This window comes from Serinus canaria, chromosome 2, assembly GCF_022539315.1.
Source record: "Serinus canaria isolate serCan28SL12 chromosome 2, serCan2020, whole genome shotgun sequence".
Lineage (NCBI taxonomy): Eukaryota > Metazoa > Chordata > Aves > Passeriformes > Fringillidae > Serinus > Serinus canaria.
Genome location: NC_066315.1, coordinates 121,617,374 through 121,637,373, shown reverse-complemented (window position 1 = coordinate 121,637,373; position 20,000 = coordinate 121,617,374). Strand labels below are relative to the sequence as shown.

At 38.2% G+C, this 20,000-nt stretch overlaps 1 protein-coding gene across 1 annotated transcript in view; it reads right to left on the bottom strand.

Moving 5' to 3' along the window:
* The window catches only part of ZFHX4 (zinc finger homeobox 4), a 149,438-nt gene that overhangs the window by 4,823 nt on the left and 124,615 nt on the right, over positions 1-20,000 (bottom strand). The window contains exons 6-9 of the mRNA XM_030227745.2: positions 14,696-14,829; positions 14,339-14,539; positions 11,881-11,998; positions 5,665-11,061 (exon numbers count right to left, since the gene is read on the bottom strand). Coding sequence (XP_030083605.2) covers positions 5,665-11,061; positions 11,881-11,998; positions 14,339-14,539; positions 14,696-14,829 — 5,850 coding nt within the window. The remainder of the gene's footprint in view (positions 1-5,664; positions 11,062-11,880; positions 11,999-14,338; positions 14,540-14,695; positions 14,830-20,000) is intronic.

Here is a 20,000-nt window from a genome sequence, read left to right as displayed (position 1 = left end):
GATTCTACCGGCACGGGTGTCAAACATGAACATCTGCCTACAGGACAGTCCTAAAAAGGCAGTGAAAGTCAACCCAGATCCATGGGTTGGATCAGATTTATACCTGTAGAAATAGAACTCTCCTTTTTTTTGTTCATTTTCTTCTGTAGGCTCGGTAGTAGATTATTAGAAAAGAAGCATTAAGCACAGTGAGAGTGCTTCCCTCTAATTGAGGCTTTAAGAGATCTCTACATTGTTGTTCATTTTAACTAATTTTTATCATGCCTCTGGGATGATATAACCCACACATCCTTCACCTAAGAAACCTGGTAATTATGGCGCTCACTACAAGTAATTAGATCTCAAATAAAAAGGAATCTTTATCCAAATTGCTGGGGGGAAATGCAATAATAATAAAGAAAGATGTTTAGGTAAGTAAATATCAACAGGAAATGACCATTCAAAAAACTAACAGCAATCAGGTCAATGCTATTCATTACTGGGACACCACAGAGCTTACATTTTCATTTTTGAGAGTTGAGCTTTTCTTTACCACAACAATCAGGTCAATGCAGTCTTTGCTGGGAAATAAGGGTAATAGCACTAAAGTACTTTAACACAGGAACGCTGCTGTTCTTGGCTTACTTGAAGCATGCAGGCATGACGTCCTCTACCTCATTAGAGAAAGCAACCTAAGGATGGACTGGTTCTGTCTGGAGGGTGCATACACACAAGAAGTATGCCTCATAACTTAATGGAAGAAATCTTTTCTTTTTCAAGTACCAGATACACTGCAGTGGCTGGTAACAGTCTATTAAAAAAGCAAGTTCTGTGAGATGTATAGTTGGTCAGAAAATTAAATGATGGCACAGGGTAGAAAAGGCCTCTGACTGTAAGAGGCTGTACATTACACCCATTGTCGTTTTTTCAGGCAAGTCAGTTTGCTAGAGAAAAGAGAACCATGCACACGGAACTGTAAAAGTGAAGTTATGTCAGCAACAGCCTACTAGGGCATGGATAAGAGAACAATAAATGCAGGCTCTGTAATGGAGGCTAGATAGGTATTAGCCACAAGGAAGCACTAATGGAGTGAACAAGAATAATGTTTAAATCATCAATATCCAGGTGCTTAGCTTTACTTAAGAATCAAGTAATTAGGATTCAAAAAGAACAATTATCAGATTTAACAAAGAGGCCATTTAATGTTTGTCACTGTGTCATTAGTCCCATTTAAACACCAAGGAGTTAAAATGCATTGTGAGCACAAATTAGATAGTACAGTGAAACAAGTCACAACAGCTATAATTAAAAAGTGGGTAATTGCTAGAGTTAGTGCACAATCACATTGAAGATGCTATTACTTGCTCCTATGCTTCCAACAGGAAGTAACAGGCAATTGTGTGTGGAGCCTAGTGAAAATATATGAAATGATAAAGAGTGTAGATGGAAAACACCTGAATGATACAGTTAACGTGAAATGTTGCCCCAGCTTTGTCATGGTTATTTGGGTTTGCCACTTACTTAGGATTTTTTCCAATTTCATTTTATTCTCAGTTTCTTCAACCCTTGTAGATTTTGATGTCTTCAGTCTAATCACAGTTAGGATGCCTAGAACAGGCAAGATCTATTCCATTTTCCAGATATTCTTTGGAATATAGTTGAAATACACATAATTCAGTGAAATATCCAGACAGATTGCTTTAGAACAGTGCAATCCACTCGTTTTATCGCAAGGTAAATGTGGAATGAGGGTTTCCAAAACTGAATTAAAAAAACTGATGAAACTAATGCTTGATTTACAGACAGAGAGATACAGAGTAGAAAATGCACTAATCATGAGCAAACATTCTAACCCTGATAATTATTTTAAGTGACTATCAAAGAGGAGAGACTTCTCTTTCACTTGAAGGAATGGGAGGACTAAAAATATAAAAATGAAACTGCTACCAATGGGCCAAAAGCAGGGAACAGAATTTAATGCACTAATGAAAGCCATTGCTGCTGAATCAAATTTCTCTCTTGATAAGATTTCAAAACCCACTAAGTACATATTACCCAAGTGATGTGTGCATTCTTGGAAAAAGCTGCTGTGAATCTTCAAGGCAGCCCAGGCTTAAGTGATGTGCAAAGAACCCATGGTAATGGTGATGACATTAGAAGGTTCATAGAACCAGTATCAATAGCTAGAAGCAAGATGAAGCACAAGCTTTCTGCAAGGGATCATAGGCAAAACACAAAGCTAAGGAAAAAGAAAATGTGAATTTTAAGAAGAGCTGAAAACAGCAGGTGAACTCTTCTATCTACAGTCACCCAGAAAATAAGAAGAAGCTTGAAGAACAAAGATGGGCTGAAACTAAAATTCTGTATGAATTAGAATTCCATCAAATAACTCCTTATTAGGAATTATGCTGAGCAAACACTGCAGTAATTTTCAGACCTTGCTCAGCATTTGATGCCCATGGTAAAATTACATTATCTAGAAAAATGTATCTCCCAGGTGAGAGGATTTTGATACATAATCTCAGAACCACACAATAATTCTGACTATAAAACTCATTTGTTTAAGAACAAAATAACAGAATTTAAAGTTAATATTTACTTTTATTCAGAAATGAAGAGATCTTATTTTGCAAAATTTAATATTCACAAGTAATAATCTAGTTTAAGCACTATATAAAGAAGATAAAATTAACTGTAGTTTGAATCATTCCATCTTTTGTGAATTAGCATTATTTTCATGGGTTCCATTTCAAACCTTTTGTAAAAGCAAATACTGCATTTAAAAAAGTATGGTACTTTGCAAAATTTATTTGGGTTTTCTGTATTTTGGAAATCCATAAAAAATACTGGATGGTCAAACATGAAAGTGAAATCCCTTATAAACTTTTATTAACCAGTGAAACTAATCAGTGCTACTTCTCTGTCTAGAATGAGGAAAGCGAATCACAAAGGAGAATTTTAAGTATGATGTTTACAATTAGATTTTAATAGTTGCCTGTCTGGGTAAACATATTCTTTCAAATTGAGGATCTTACTAATGTTAACACTGTCCCTTAAACAAATATGTAGGACAGAATGGATGGGCTTTGCTACAGGAAAAACAGTTATCAACCCTATAAACATCAGCAAAAACAAGTAAATACTTTAATATAAGGGATCCCAGTGAGGCTTCTTCTGAAGTGCATTTTGGGTTTAGGTCCTAGAGAGAAGAAATTACACTTGCAGTGGAATTCACAAGAAGTAGATTTGAACTGTAAGACAGTGAGTCGTCAGGGAGCTTCAGCAAATCCTTCATGCAAAGAACGATGCAGAGCAATTGTCCTGCTGGCTGAAAATATACATGCTGCAAGAAGAACTGTAGCCAAGGAAAAGCTTGCTTGGAAGCTTGCTTCCAAAAAGATACTTCTTAAGTGATCCTTAGCATCAAATATGAATGTGAGCTATCAGACAGAGCAGGGTAGAGAAGAAAATAGAAATGGGCTAATTAGGTGCAGAAAATACGAGTGTTGAGCATATACTGGAGCACATCTAAGTACATTACACATTACTGTTTTTCTATGATGAATGATTAAAATAATCTCCTTTTTTTTTTTTTTTTTTTTTCCTTTCCACTCACTATCACTGCTCCATTATGTATCATTAGGGAATGGAGATTTATGTATGCAAGTATTTTCCAGGCAACAAAAGGGGGATGTAGGGGCTTTTTAGCATATGGCAGAAGAGGAAGTTAACAACAAGATTCTAGTAGCTGGTTTACACAGTGGGCTTTGCCCACAATGGGCTAATTAACCTTAAGAAAATGAAAGATGAAAGAGGGTAAAAATCCATCTCAATTGGCAGTGCACTGTGTGTGATATCAAAGAAGAGGTGTTTGCTGGAAATTAGAAAATCTGAATATGGAATTGCATGGAACAGTTGGCCTCTAATAATGCTTTTTGTATTATTAACAGGACAATTTACAGACTTTGAGGCTACATTGGTATCAGTGAGTTGAAGAGCATCAGGGAACATTTCCCAGAACCTGAGAGAAAACCTCCTGTAAATTTAAAGAGAAAGAATGATTGTGGACACTGTTTTGGCCTAGGCCAGATAGCCTCCTCCTAAACAACTCCTGAGCACAGCCTAGAGGGTGGGTCCATGAGTCCAGGACCATTCCCCAGACACACTTTGCATGGGAACTTCCTGGTATTGAAATAAAAGAATATATATCCAAGCAAATTTCTTTAAGCCATATAGACAAACCCTGAGTTTTCTGAAGCCCTTTTTACCTGAAGGCCAACCTAGCCAAAGCTATTTAGCAAAGTTATATAGAGAAACCACGTCTATAATTTTAATGAACAATACCAGCCATTTTAGGACCGGGACACTGTATGCCATTAAGAAGGAAATACAGCAACTTTATATTTCCTTTATATGCAATCTCTGTGCCAATAACTGTTTGACAAAAGCCAGAGGGCACTCAGCCAGAGACTCCATTGTAGAAGGAAAGCCTCTCTGATCCGATGAAGAGAAAAACAAGATGCTTTGACCACCACTTAGGGAAACAATAACATGATCATCATCAATCAAAGTAGACCTGGGTAGGAGAGAAGACACTGCTACAATCTCAGTATGTCTAATAACATTGGTGATTAAGACGTTATTTTACTTGCCAAAGTGTGTTGCTTTCTAAAGCAAAGTTTAGAGATCAACAGCAGGTGGGATTACTGGGTAAAATGAGATGAAGGGTCTTAACTAGCTTCCTAACTCTTTTGTGCACATATTTGATATGAATATGCAAAATTAGAAGATGACCATGACAGCTGCAGTCTGCAAGGCTGCAGTCAAATGAACCTAGAGTGCAAAACTGGAGCCTACTTCAAGAAACACATCAGGCTCATTCTTCGAGGACTAAAAAAATCCAGCTGCAGAAAACTTGGTTCCTTAACATCAGTATTGCAAGAGGGAGTGCTTTCCAACGTGAGTGAAACCCAGAGTCACATGAGAGTCAAAACTGTCTAGAAAGCAAGTTGGGTGTTTCGTTAGAAGAGCAAGCCCAAATGAAGAGGTGCATGTCTATAGTGACTTTATAAAGTGGAATTTGCATTACAATTGAAACTGCCTTTACAAATCTCCTTCCATAAACCCTTTTTATTTCAGCAGGCAGTTATTCAGAAATATAATAGAGGGTCCTGGGCAGCATTTATATTAAATATTTATTCTGGATTAAACAACAGATTGGAGTAGTCTAAGGGATGAACCACTTGCCTGATAAACTGACAATGTGAGAATCTATTTTGCGCTTAATGAGATATTACATTAAATATTTGCATACAAAAAATTACATACAAAATTCTAACCCATGTTTTGACTAAAGGAGTATTATTCAAAACAAAAAAATAAGTATAACAATTATATATTTCTATTGCTTTTGCTAGAAAAAAACTAGTATTGGCTAAAAACATTTCTCTCTCTCTTTATTTTTTTTTTTTTTTTTTTTTTTTTGAGAAGTCAGATGTATCATGCAGGCTACAGCATCACTGGAGAAATGTACTGAGTATACCCCATAGGAGTACTTATTAGCTATTCACACAAGTTTAACCAGCATGATATGAATGCATAATATGTTTTGTCTTAGAAGGGGATGGTGACTGTGCAAGATGATCAAATTAATGAAACGAGAAAATCATCCCCTTATAGACTTACTGTTTGAACTTTGTGGAAATCCAGGTAAGGAGGATGGACCATTCATTCCAGGCAGAAGAACAGGAGGAAGGCCAGGGAGTCCTGGATAAGCTGCTGGCAAACTGATACCATGAAGAGAACTGCTGTCCATCATGCCTGGCTGCTGAACTGTTAATCCTAGCACATCAGTAGCCTTCTTTATGCGATCCAATTCTTGCTGTGCCATCAGCTGTCTAACCGTTGTAGGAGCTAAATAATCTTTCTCCCGGTCTAGCTGACTTCCCACAGTTTCTCTCACTTTTGTAATATGTTGTTTGGAAAAGATATGATCTCTTATGGACAAACGTGCAGAATATTTCACGCCACACAGAGAACATTCTGGCTTCGTCCCGTCAGGTCCAGTCTGATTTATCATGAATGGCTTCCCTATGTTAATTTTGAATTTCTTTTCTTTAGCCCGGGCATTCTGAAACCAGACCTGAACCACACGTTTGGGCAGACCAATCTCATTTCCTAGCATTTCACATTCCTGCATGGTTGGAGTCCGGTAGTCACTAAAGCAAGCCTTGAGAACTTTAAGCTGAAGGTTACTCATTTGTGTTCGGAAACGTTTGTGACCTGGCCGATCACTGTTTTTTGATTTAAAGGGATTGCTAGCTCCAAATGGGTTAGGTGAACTTGGATCAGCTATGCTTGAAGTTTCACTGCGGTCGGCATTATCATCAGGATCATCAGTAATGTAGTAACTTTGGTCGTGGTCGCCATCTTTTTCACTGAAGTGTATTGAAGGGCTTGTTAGGGAAAAGAGAAATTTATCATCAGTATTCTCATTTGTAGGTGTAGTTGCTGCTTTTGGTAGCGTGTCATTCACAAGAGGTTTTGGTTCTTTGGGGGGTGATGCAGGTTTCGCATCCCCTGAACTGCCAGTTGTGCTTTCCATTTCATTGTTCCCCTCATCCCCTGTTGTGGCATCACTGATTGCTGTATTAATTGATGAAGTCTCATCAAAGTCAGTCTTGTTTTGATCATACCCAGAGTCAGCAGGAGGGGCATTCAAATTTTCTATATCCTCACTAGACTCTGCTTTAAAAGAAGAAGGACTTAAAAGGTTCTTCGGTGACATTTCTGCAGTTTTGCTAACAGGGGTTGATACAGTGGAGGCTAATTCATTTTCGCTTGATAGTTCAGTTTTTGCTAATGACAGTGATGGGTAATCAAAAAAGATGTACTTTTGTGGACTTTCTCCTCCATCTTCATTTGATATCAAAGGGCTTGGAGGCAAACTATAGCCGGCCTGTTTTCCTTCGTTCCAATGTCGAGAGCGGATGTGACTTTCTAAAGCAGATTTTGCTTTAAACAGAGCTCGACAAAAAGGACATCTTTTATGTGACTGGGCTGGACCAACTGCACGGAATTGTCCCTTTCTTTCCCGGGCTCTCGTGTTCTGAAACCAGACTTGTACGACTCTCTTTTTCAGTCCCACTTCACGTGCAATATGATCTAGCATCTTTCTGGTGGGATTGGAATCTAGCAGGTACTTTTCGTAGAGTATTTCCAGCTGCTCTGGAGTAATCGTAGTTCTTAAACGTTTATCACGATGTTGATCTTCCCCACTGTTTCCTCCCTCCTTCTCACTACAGTTATTGTCTTCTTTATCATCTAGTTTCCGTTTCAGGGAACCAGAAACTGTAGCAGGGTGTGCTGTATGTGATGAGCCAGTTTGTGGTGGCATCTGAGCAAGAGAACTGTTAAGTAACTGTCCAGTCATCAAAGGATTATTTGGGTCAAATATCATGTAGGGCATATCCATTGGTCTTTCTAAAAACTGTGAGTGAAGAAATTGGTTTTGAGCTGCTAGGAAATGCATGTGCTGGTGCTCTTGCCAAAGTTCTAGAGTTGGAAAGGCAACTGTACACTGATCACACTGATACTGTAATAACTGAGGAGGTAGACTGTTCTGTAGAGAAGTCATTGAAATTGGCAAAGGACTGGAAGGAACAGGTGTGTTTTGTGATGCAGAAGGAGGTCTCCCTACAATCTGGGATTGCTTTTGTTGGGGTGGTTGAGAAGCTGAGGGCTGAGGGTCAGAAGATGTTACTGGAGTAGACTGTACTGGTTTGGTGCTTTGGGAAGCTGTATCTGTTTGCTTAGAGGAGGTTTCATTTTGTTTTGGTTTTTCTGTGGACTCTGGTTTAGGAGAAGCCTTCTCAGGTTCTGGTTTGGGTGACGGAATCAAAGGAGTACTAGAACCAGAGCCAGAGCTTGCTGCTGTGACTGTCAAGCTTTTTGACGAGTCATTTTGGCCAGAAACTGTACAGTTCTTATACACTGTTTGATCAGAGGCATCCATAGAGTCTTCAGTTTGGCTTTCATCTTGAGCATCATCATCTTCGTCTTTATAACACTGCTTTTTCTGGTGCGTAATTAAATCAAAGATCCTGGGAAAAACCACACTGCACTTTTTGCACTGATACTGCATGTTACTGGTTCGGATGTAACGCTCATTCGTCAGTTCCCTTTTCTCATTGTCTTTAGTTTCAGCTTGGTTCTCGTAGCTTTTGCGAGCTTTCTGTCGTGCATTTTGGAACCATACGACAATAACTCGAGTAGGTAGGTTAAGTACAGTTGAAAGCTGTTCGATTTCATCATCCTTTGGATAAGCATTAGTATCAAAGAAGTCTTGGAGGACACGAAGCTGGTAGTCAGTAAACCGAGTCCTGGATGACCTCTTGCTGAAAGACGCATCAGACTTGTAGGGTTCTACAGCTGAAGGTTGAGGATCTATTCTGATATCTTCCAATACTGTTATAGGAGGATTGCTGAAGTTATATGGCGAATCCTTATTTCTCTGTCGCTCTTTAAACAGCGTATTTCGAAACCAGTGCTTGATAACTTTCTGCGAAAGACCAGATTTCTCAGCCATTTCTTGGATCTGCTCTTCACTTGGAGAATTGTTAATATCAAAATAAGCCCGCAAGATTTTTAACTGGTCATCTGTGATTCTTGTACGAGGACGCTTGAACTGAGAGTGCCGCAGGAAATTGGGATCTAATCCTAGCTGCTGCTGGCAAAGCTGGGTAAGATCAGCAGATAAAGTATCCATTGGTGGAAGCTGGAGGGCAAGCTGAGGAGGCAGTGCAGGGTGTTGCACTGGCTGCATCATGATTGGAGGGAAAAGTGGGAGATCAAGTGAAACCGGAAGCTGGACTTGAGGTGGGGCTGATGGTGGTGGTGGTGGAGGAGGTGGAGGTGGTGGTGGAGGAGGCGGTGGTGGAGGTGTAGGTGGTGGGGCCTGCAAAGGTGTGGGAGCTGCGTTCTGAATTTTTCCAGCTCCAGCTGAAGAAGGCTGAGAAGGAGTTGGAGGAGGAGGAGGAGGAGGCGGCGGTGGAGGTGGTGGTGGAGGCGGTGGTGTTTCTGGAGAAGATGGAGAAATTGGATAAAGTTTGTCATACGCCTCCCTGTACTGTCGGGCAAATTTTTCTAATGCTCCATAAGGAAAAAAATGTCCATGCACGTGTTCTTGATGACTCTTCAAAATAAGAATGTTGGAAAAAAGCTTACTGCAGGTTCCACACTCCAGTTTGTCTGTGTTTTCACCATCCCCAGTCTTGCTTTTTTTCTGCACTTTTTGTCTGTTCTCATTGTATTGGATAACTAACTCAAACCCAAAGTTCTCCAGCAAAGCTTTGGCTGCATTCCCCCTTGCTCCAGAAGCTATTCTGGGTGGTGGGATGGCTGGTTCTGAGGATTTTGGCTTCTTCATATCTTTGTTTTCTTTTAGTCCTTCATTCTCATTCGTAAATTCTTGCTTTGGCTTCTCGTGTTTTTCAGAAACTTCTTCTGACTCCTTATATGATGGCATATCCTTTATCAGCTGGCAGTCTGTACTTACTAAGGTATTTTGCTCTGCTTTCATCAGCTTACTACTTTGCTGCTGCTGCTTTTGGGACTGAAGTTGGGGTTGGGTGGACTGATACTGTTGTGCCTGTTGCTGCAGTATCTGTAGCTGAGTTTGGCCAACATGGTGCTGAGTTTGTATCTGCTGCTTCAAATCTTCAAGCAGTGATCCTGTCATACCAGCCATCCCAGGCATACCAAACGTGGCAGAACCAGGCAAACCCAGATCTGGGCTTAAGCTAAATTCTGTCCCAGGTATATAGAATGGGAAAAGGAACTGAGGCTGTTGAAACTGGAGCAGTGCTTCTGGTGTCATTGGAAAGTGAGGCAAAAAAGCTGGATTTAGAAACTGCGGTTGAAAGAACGCAGCTTGTTGTTGCAGTTCGTGCTGTAGTTGCATTTGAAGTTGTGCTGGTGACTGGGGTGGGTGATGTGTAGGCTGAGCAGAAATTAATTCAGAAGCTTGCTTTTTATTTAATTCTTTGGCATCTAAATGTGTTTCTTTGCTGTTAACTGCTGGTAAGGTCACAGATTCTAGCATTCCTTGGCTGGGGCTATTCACATTCCCTGCTACACTATTACCGCTACTTATATTACCACTTGGTTCTAGCTTTGCAGCCCTTGCCTTTGTCTGATGAAGCACAGATCTCATATGGATTTCTAATGTAGAACTTTGGCTATATGCAACATTACAAATGCTGCACTTATAGGGTTTGTTGTCAGTGCTGCTGTTGGTTTCTTGAGGGACAGGACTTGATGCTTCCTGCAAAACCTTTTTGAGTTTATGCAGATGGGACACTGAGTTATAGTGGACCAAGAGAATGTTCTTTTGGGTGAAAGACTCTTTACACACTGTACACTTGTATGGGCGAGATGGATCTAGAAATTTTTCCATAGTAAAATTTGGCCCTTTTCTAAAAGGTAAGGTCCGCTTTGGTTCCGAGCCCATATCATCTGGAATAGAGCTACTATCACTTCCTACAGGACTTGCTTTACCTTCCTGGTCCATCTCATAATCTCTTTCTATTTCCTGTTCTAGTGCATGATCGTCTTGTGCCATACTTTCACTTTCTCCCCACAGTTCACCATTGACTGGTAAAGATGCACACAGCTGCTGAAGTTCAGCTTCATTGAGTTCAGGGTGGCCTGCTTCCAAGTGTTTTTTTAAAGCCTGGAATGTACGGAAGCTACGTTGGCAAAGGCTACACATGGTAGCCGCCCGAATAGCGTGGTACTGGGAATGTATCTGAAGCTTCTGCATAGTCTTAAAAGCCAAGCTGCAATGGTTACAGCGGTACTTATAGACATGGCGGTCAGAAACAGATAGCTGTTGCTTCTTCTGCTGCTCACTTAGCTGGTCTGTCATAGAGTCAGTGGTCTTTACATCTTTACTGCTGCTCTTATTCCAATCAGGTGTTTCAGCAGATTCCTTGGGTGGCTTCTGTTCCTCAGTCTTAATTTCCATTCCAGTTTTTGATTCATCGGTCCCAGGGGTACTTTTCTCATCCACAGGACTTTCACCTAGTTAGAAAAAGTGAAGTGTCTTTTACACAAGTAGAAGAGAAAGCCCACAGTATTCATTTTAATTTATTTTTTCAGCCGAAATCAAGAAAGGCACCTGGTATGCCATGTGTCAGCTTAGCAAAATATAACAGACTGTCTTTGTCCCAGAAAATAAAGTGGGCAGGACAAACAGGAGTTTGAAAAAAGGAATAAAACTCATGCACAATGATCAGATTGGCAGTGGCATCTGGCCGAGCAGTGGCATAGGGCTTTTCTTTGCCAGAAGGTAGGAGTTGATTGGTAAAATGGGAACACCAAACAAGAAAAGGAAATAAAGAATAAGAAAGAGGGAAAGAGTAGAAAAATGGGGACAACAGGTAGGACAGATGATTAGAAAGAGGATGAGAATGGCTGGAGAAGAGAGAGAGGAGCATGCTGTGACAACTAGCAAAATTTCCCAGTGCATAACACAGTAAGGGTCCAGGATCAGACACCTGCTTCTGGAAATGAAGACAAAATCACTTACCTAACATTCCCCATTGATGGTGAAAGCTCCTGTCTTTTGGGACTGGGCCTTGTTACTGGTTAAGCAAGGAGGATCTTGCCGTCAAAGTGGCTAGGCATTGCTGTTTGATTTTACTTTCACCAAAAGCAAGGAGTCTGCATACATGTGCTTTCTACCAGCTCAGCCAAATTCAGACCCTTTGCTACATTTTTTTTTTAATCTCTGTGGCTATAAGCAAGCCAGAAAAAGATTCCCTTCACTAAGTAACAAGTAGTTTTATTTCTAAATTGCCCACACCTAGCTTTTACATGTCTAGGCTTTTTCTTGCATACCTGGATATTTCCCAGATCCCTCAGCTGTAATGGTTGCAGGTGTGTCACGTTCAGATTTCTCTGAAGCAGCTGCTGGCAATAGCATACTATTGGGCATCATGACATCTGGTACAGGAACCTTTGAAAACCAAGAATATGGTATTATTACAGAAAAAGTCCCACTATTTAATAGTATACAACAGTATGAAATTATAATTCAAAAGATCCACCATATCTGGATGACTGCCAGAATGAAGATCCTGATTCAGTCCTTGATTATGGTTTCTGACAGACCATAACCCAGAGTATCATGTGTCCCTTGGTGGAGAATCAACTCAAAATAATCCACAGTAAGGGGGTGCTACAGAACTGCATGCACTCAATATTTCATTAGTCTCAGTATCACCACAAAGGTTTTGCTGACTTTGCCAGGGTCATTGGATTTATCAGGGGAATTCTCCTAGGATATCCTCCAAAGACAGAGATCATATTGAGATATGGTGACCAATCAGTGTTTCCCTGAGGGCATTCCCACTTTTCTTCACCTGTATTTTTTTTACACAAATGGTGGACATTCCATGATCTTTGAAAGAAAATGATGTTCATTTCAATAGGGAAGTAACAATTTATTTCTATTTAAAATTAGTTTCTTTTTCTCTTTCTTGACTTCAATTTCTTATTATGTATCATCAGATTGCTTTCTCTGTTAAGTTACACTTTCAAATTATAGATAGAAATCTTTGAAGAGTATCTTTTAATCTGGTAGTATTCAGTTTAGCTAAGTTGATATGAATATCAAGTTGCTCAACATTTCATGATTTTATTTTACTTTGATCTCAAAAACAAATTAATATCAGAAATATAGGACTGTCCTATTAAGACTTAGCAAGTTTAAGTTCAAGCTCCTGCACTGCCAGATTCTGTCTAAAGAATCTTGGGTAAATCAGTACAGACTGTACTGCAGCTCCTCATCTCTAACAGAAGGATAGAACTTCCTTCCTACAGAGGTAAAAAAGATTATACACAGAAGAGATTTTTGAGTTGTAAATAAATAGTGAAAGCTACATTCATTAAGAGCTATGAGTAGAAATATCTTTTGTTCCTCTAATATTGGATGCATAAGAGTGACATATATATACATATATATATACACACAAATTGCCTCTTGGAAAAAATATTCTAGACATTAAAAAAAAAAGACACCTGGGTTTAGTACACTTGTGATTTAAACATAGCATTAATAGCATCCTCTCATAGGACTAATGATTTTGAGTTTACTTGCTAGGGAAGGTCTTTTAAAAAGTTATGTAGAGAACTGTAAATGCCCCAGAGGAAAAAAAAAATTGCTATAATAGTATTTACTTTTTTGTCAGACGGTTCAGTTATGGACAGAGCATGTTTGTGTTAGCAATAATGACAATTTCAATTATGAAGATTAAGTTTTACAATCTTTTCCCTGGGAAACATTGGGGTTTTTTTCCCCTCTCAGAAACACTGGGACAACTCCCCAGCACCTGATAAGGAAAGATTTCAAAGTTGCTTCATTATCAGCATAGAGGGAATCAGGAAGAACTTGAGAAGAAAGATAGTGCTGCTCAATAAGGAGGGGCAGATTCTCCATATTTTCCCATTTTCCTAAAAGGGTCTGTAAAAGTTAAATTTCTACTGCATTTTCCTTCCAGCGGGCCAAAATTACATGGTCTGTCAGAGCTATAATTAGTAGAAAACTAAGGAAAAGATGTTCCCCAGGTGTGTGTGCCAAGAGCTCCTCAGCTCTAAGCACAAGAAGCTCTAGATCTTCAGTCAAGAAGTCTCAATTCTTTCTAATATTTTTACCACTTTAGTTGGGAATGAGGTGGTGGATTTACAACCACACCTATATAAATGAAGGAGTCATCTATGGGTACAGAAGTAAATACTTTAGAGTTGGATCACTGAGATTTCCAACTACATTTCCATCTAAGAAGGCAAGACAACCAGAGCCAGTTTGTCTTAGGAGGTCTGTTTTCTAACTGAATTTATGCTGTAATAACACATAAGTACAAGACCTGATTGTGTTTCTGCTGACATTGTTTTGAATGGATGTTTGAACTGCTTTTTTACAGTGAATTTCATGTAATGTACAGTAGAGCTATACACAGGAATCCTTCTATGTTTGGGAACTATATTCTTCAGGGAGTTCCTATTACTTTACAAACAGAAGTCACAATACCTCTGAGACCTGGATATTATTAGACCAAATTTTCAGGTACTCACTTAGAGCTATGGACTGGCTTAACTTTTCCAAGATTAATGTCAGTGAGGAACCAAAGGCTTTTTCCCAAGGGACAGCAGTCACTGGATGAGCTGACAAGAGAACCTAAGAGACCTGACCCACTCCTCTCCCCAGACTTCCCGAACACTGTGTCACAACAAATACATTGCCCACAAGGCCCAAGTGTGTTTGTGTAGCATGTGCATCAGTATTTGGAGCACTTACTGTCATGAGCAGTTTCTCCACACAGTCAGGGGACACACTGTGCAGATGGGTCAAATGAAGCTGGAGATGCATTTTGTTGCTGAGGACATCTTGGCAGAGGGGGCAGCAGATAACAGGTTGCATTGAATGCTGCGACAGGACATGCATCTGGATACGATTTGGGTCCCTACCATTGTAGTTACAATAAGGACATTGATAGAACTGAAAAAAAATCAAGTTAAGATGCAGGCTATTAGTCAATGTGCTTTTTATAACTTGCTGATATAGCTATTTAAACAGCATATCATCTCTGTTTCATTCTTGAGTTATTTGAAAAAGAGTTCTAGAATGCAATTAAATTGTTACATTTCCTTTTACCTGCTCATGAGAAAATTTATTGTCCTCTGGAGGCTTTGATTTTTTAGCTGCACCATCCTCTTCTTTTGCCAGAAGAAGCTGCTGTGCCCCTACCACAGTGTTCGCTTTTGGTTCCTTCTCTGGTGTGACTATTCCTGTTTTGAAAACATAAATTTTGAGAACATGTTTTAAACTTAAAAATATCCGGGTTTACAAAGAGGGTCTGACTTCAAAGGCCTGTATTGTCTTTGAGGGTCTTTTTTTCATTTTCTTGCTTGTTTTTTTAACACTGAGAAAAAATAAAGATGAATAAAATAAGTCTGGTAAGCGTAAAGGTGAAAATACGCTTTTATTCTTGATACTCTATAAATACATTTAAAAATGGACTCTTCTCTACTGTTTAGATAACCCTAGGTTGCCTTTAAAGATTAATCAATAATGTTCTTTCTTCAGCAGCTCAGTATGAATTTGTCTATTACATTAAAACAAATCAGCTTTTGCTTAAAAGCCTGTTTTCCAAATAATTAATTTGCTGCTGTTTAATTACCCTCTCTTTTCTAAACTGTCTGAGCAATATGATTATTGTGCTGTTTTGATAACTCCTGCCTGGTTACTATTCTGATGCTAAATATAGCGAGGTTTTAAAAGAAATACTGTGGAGAATAGGATTTCAGAGCTAACTTAATATTAATTATATACAAAGATCAGTCATTTGGGATTGCTTTAGATGTTTACACTGTGAATTTTTATAGTCTGGCATTTGTGATCAAAACCAGAATATAATTGTTTACTATAGATAGCTGTACTATTAAGTATTAAATACTATATTTAATATTATGCCTGAGCTAGCTGTGTAATGCAGCCCAGTCTTGCACACATCAAAGAAAAGAGTGCAATTCTAATTTCCCAGTCCATCAGAAAATTCTTTCCAGCGTCAATTTGCCAGATAATCTCTTCTGCTAGGCTGGATATTACAAGAGCATTGGGTAGGCATGTCACATACATCTCACGACAAACACAAAACCTCATTTACCAACCATTCCAATCTCATCATAGTGCGGCATCATCTGACCTTTTTTCTGCTGTTTATTATGAGTATTTCTAATTTTAACTTTCAATTTTCACCATCTTCCAGTCAATTTGCAACTAAATTATTTCCAGGGTGAGGACACTATCACTGGACACTGGGTGCAAATACATCTTGAAATGCAATGAAGCTAAACCATTGATTGCTATCAGACCCAACGTAAATATATAGTCCAGGGGTAATCTGATTGTATGCTGTGCATGAAGATTTATCTTGATTTTTTTCAATCCACATAAGGTTCATATAAATGAACAAATTGCACCTCATTGCACAATAACCTAGGATTAATTTAAAAATAAGGTCATGGACATTTTGGCAACAAAGTAAACAAGAACAAAGAAAACACAAACTCAAGAACTTTTTATTATCATTATTTTCATATAGGCTTTGTGCAATATTTGATCTTACAAAGACAACGTTAAAGGGAAGCAAAATAAGAGAACAGTTTTCAAGGTAAACACCAAATCCTCATGGTAAAATAATGACTAATTGAAAACTGAATCATACAGGGACATTTTCTGAAGGGCAATTAAAAAAAAAAAAAAAACCAACAAGCATAAAACACGTTTTATGACTTACACCTTAATGGTGATTTCCCCACACATTGACTTTCATTCCTAAGTTGTTAATTATTTCTTTTGATGCAATTTAGGCCAGTATTTTTGCATGTTCTAGCTCAAATTAAAGCTTATTCCTGCTTATTTGTATATTCATCAATTCATCATCACATGTTTATCAGCTGAACAAGCCCCTTTTTTCATCATATATATTCAATTCATCATCATTGGTTTATCATCTGAACAAGCCCCTTTTTGGAGCCCCCTGAATTTTTGCACTCTCAGGAACAGATCTTGGAGGCCTCTTTTAGATTGCTCAGTCACTGTTGGGCCAACAACCCAAAGGGTTGTTGTTAAGCTATGCTAAAGGTAAAATCTAAGTGATGAAATCACATAAGGCACCATTTTATTACTTATTTTATTTTATGACTATTAATAGAGTACTCCCTGGCTTATCTGTATTTACATATCATTTAAGTAACTTAACTTTGAGAATTATGGGAAGTAAAAAAGTGTCATCCTGTATTAAGAGAGAAAGGTTGTTTCTTGGGTTTTAGAAAAACAGATTCAAATTATTAACCTCTTTTTATTTCCAACTGTCAAAAACATCTCTACTGTTTCATACTTAACAATATGTCACTTTTAAAATATCCTTTTTAAAGACAAATGGGCCAGAATCTCAGTTGATGTAAACAGATATTGTTATACTGGAAGCTGAATTTAAAAACAAAATGGAAAAATACTACCTTCTCGTCCCCTCATCACACTAGATTGTTTTCAACTGGTTGTTAAAGAAATTACAAACCAAGTTCTCCTTAAAAATTTACTTGTGAAAATGCATCTAGCTGTGTTTTGGCACTGCTAGTGAAATTTATCTTGAAGTGCACTCTGTGTGTGCCTGGGCACACACAAGGTTAATATTACACATCATCTTCCACCACAGGATGGAATAACTTAATTACTTCAAAGGGCCTATAATAATCATGAAACACATAGTTCTTGTTTCTATAAAAACAAGGGGGGGTTTTTGGTTAAATTTCTTTTGCGGTTAATATAATAAAACAGTGGAGTTATAAAACACTGTGCTGGGGTCAATAAATGCATAACAAAGCACAGCTTTTTACAATGTTTACTATGATATTTATATAAACTGTCAAAGTTTACAGAGGCTTTGTTGTTTTTGTTGTCGTTTGGCTCTGGATTCATTCAACCTCAAGCACTCTTACTTCTTATATGATTGAAGTTGCATCTGGCCAATAGTGATGTAACTGAGTCTGGGACTTTTTCTTTAAAGAAAAGAAAAAGGGGGGTTGATTTTGCCCTCTGGCACAGGGGAGTCGCTTGCCCCCGCACATGGAGGAGACCAGAGTCCCCAAGCCACAGTGAACATGGTTGTTTTATCCTATAACTTTTCTAACATAAGTTTTTATCCAATGGTCGAGCTACTAGCACTCAGTTCCTTGTCTTGCTGTATCAATGCTCTGCTTTCCACGTTCAAGTGGCTGTTTTAGGGAGCTTTGGTAGAAAAGCTGTAAACACCTATGTTCTTCTGGAAAGGCTATCAAAGGAGGAGGGAAAGAGAAGAGAAAATCTCCTGGTCTTGAGCATACCGTGTGCACTATTTTCACAGCTACACGTTCCACTGCCCTGCCATTCTTACCAGGCAGTTGTAGGAAAAGACTAAATCCAGTTGTTACCCATGTTTTAAATACTAACTTTTTATTCTTGAGCACATTATTTGCAGGATTGGTTTTTTTTTTTTTGAAATTGCGAAACACATCAGAAATTCTTTTTATAATATAAAATACACATCTTATTTTAGATTAATAATGCAATTTCAATACATTTAGCTCAAAAAGTAAGTTTAATTATAAATAAGTGCCACAAAATAGACTAGGCAATGATTGCCTGTCAGTATCAGAACTATTTAACTTGTGTAGGATTGCTAATAGAAAAATGACACAATTCACTGCAATTCAGATGTCATCACCTTTACAATATATGTTGAAGCCCCAAAATAAAAATATTTGTACCACTAATTAGAAGGAGAAAGTTAATAAAGTACATATACTATTGAGGAAAAAAAGCCTGGAAAAGCCATGATAAAGCCACTATTTTCTTATTTATAAATCTTAGTATTTGATAACGATTGCATAATTTAAGACTTCTGACACATCAGATGATGTTATTCAGACTCAAAATCATTCTAAAATTATAATTACTGGTAGAGTATTCTTTCTAATTAGAGTAGAATGAAAGGATAATTTTCATTGCAATAATGAAGGTTAATTTCCATCCTTCCTCATGTTTACTACCTTATTAAAAAGTGCTCCCCTTAGCCATGGCAGAGACATATTACATTTTCAATGCAAATGTATTAATCTGGATAAATTCCATATTAATTCTTGCACTGCATAGAGCTGTAATTTGGATTATAATTAATCTAAAGTGGCACTAGATTTAAATGACAATATAAATGAGGCATTAGTAGGCTTTTCTATTCTGAATGAATATTCAACAAATATAACTTGCATATTGCCAAGTCGCATTTTGAAAGCTCTTCTCCTTGAGATAAGGTAAGCAACGCAGCACAACAGCTTACACAAACACACTGTTACTAAATACATGTTAATCCTTTCTTGTCTAATAGATTCTATGCTAAAGAAGGGTCACACCACTTTCCTGTCTAACTTGTTAGTATTGTGATTAATTTATTGGTTTTCCTGAGATTTCTTTGGCAAGACTTGCAACACTCAATTCATGAGAAAGCCCAAATTAACATTCAATTATACAGAAGCAGTTATGCAGTCATTAGAAATACTTGTCAGCTCAGTGAAAATTAAGAGGATGGTCGGAATGTTACATATGTAGAATTAATTTAGATTAGGAAAATAAAATTTTCCAAAATATTCAGGATCTTACAGTACAAACTATTTTCTGCAAAGCACAAAGGCAATCATGTATTTCAGCCCTTGTTTTTATATGAATCTTACTGCAAAGTTATTTGTGTAATTGCTGGCACGGGAATGCAGAACAATTATGCTGGTTTTTTGTAGTGCACCCAGTAGGCATCTGGATATAGGTTTGTCCTAATTAAACTTGGCCCTTATGAATGGCTAATCCTGATGGAATTTTGAGAATTCCCCTTCAGTATTTTTTTTTCTAGATTCCATTTTCTTCTTTTTTCTATTTTTCTTTTTTTTTTTTTTTTGGCTGGAGCTTTAATACCATTATCTTTCCTAAACAACTATAAATGGACTAGCCCAAGAAAAAGAGAGGGCTGCTAAATTCCCTGAAGTTGTTCATATTGTCCCCTAGATGAAGGGTATGGTAGGAAATGCAGGCTGCAAGTGGCTGTCACCCGTCTCCTGGGGAGTGTCCAGGCCAGCCCTGAGGAGACTGCATAGAAGGACTTGTGACAGCCTGGGAGCATGGCTTTACTGCACTGCAGACGGTTCTGACCAAGTCAGAGAGCCAGCCAAGGGGAATATACATTTTAAACCACAACACAGCTTCTTGCTCAACATCATCCTTGTCATCATTGGCCTTCCCTCAGTCTCTTGATCTCAAAAAATAAAGTGACTGAAGAGCAGCCGAGGTTGTAAACTGTGATGGGTACTGACCTTAGCCCATCAACAAACCATCTTAAAGGAAGCTTTAATCTTTAAGTCAGTCTTCTGAA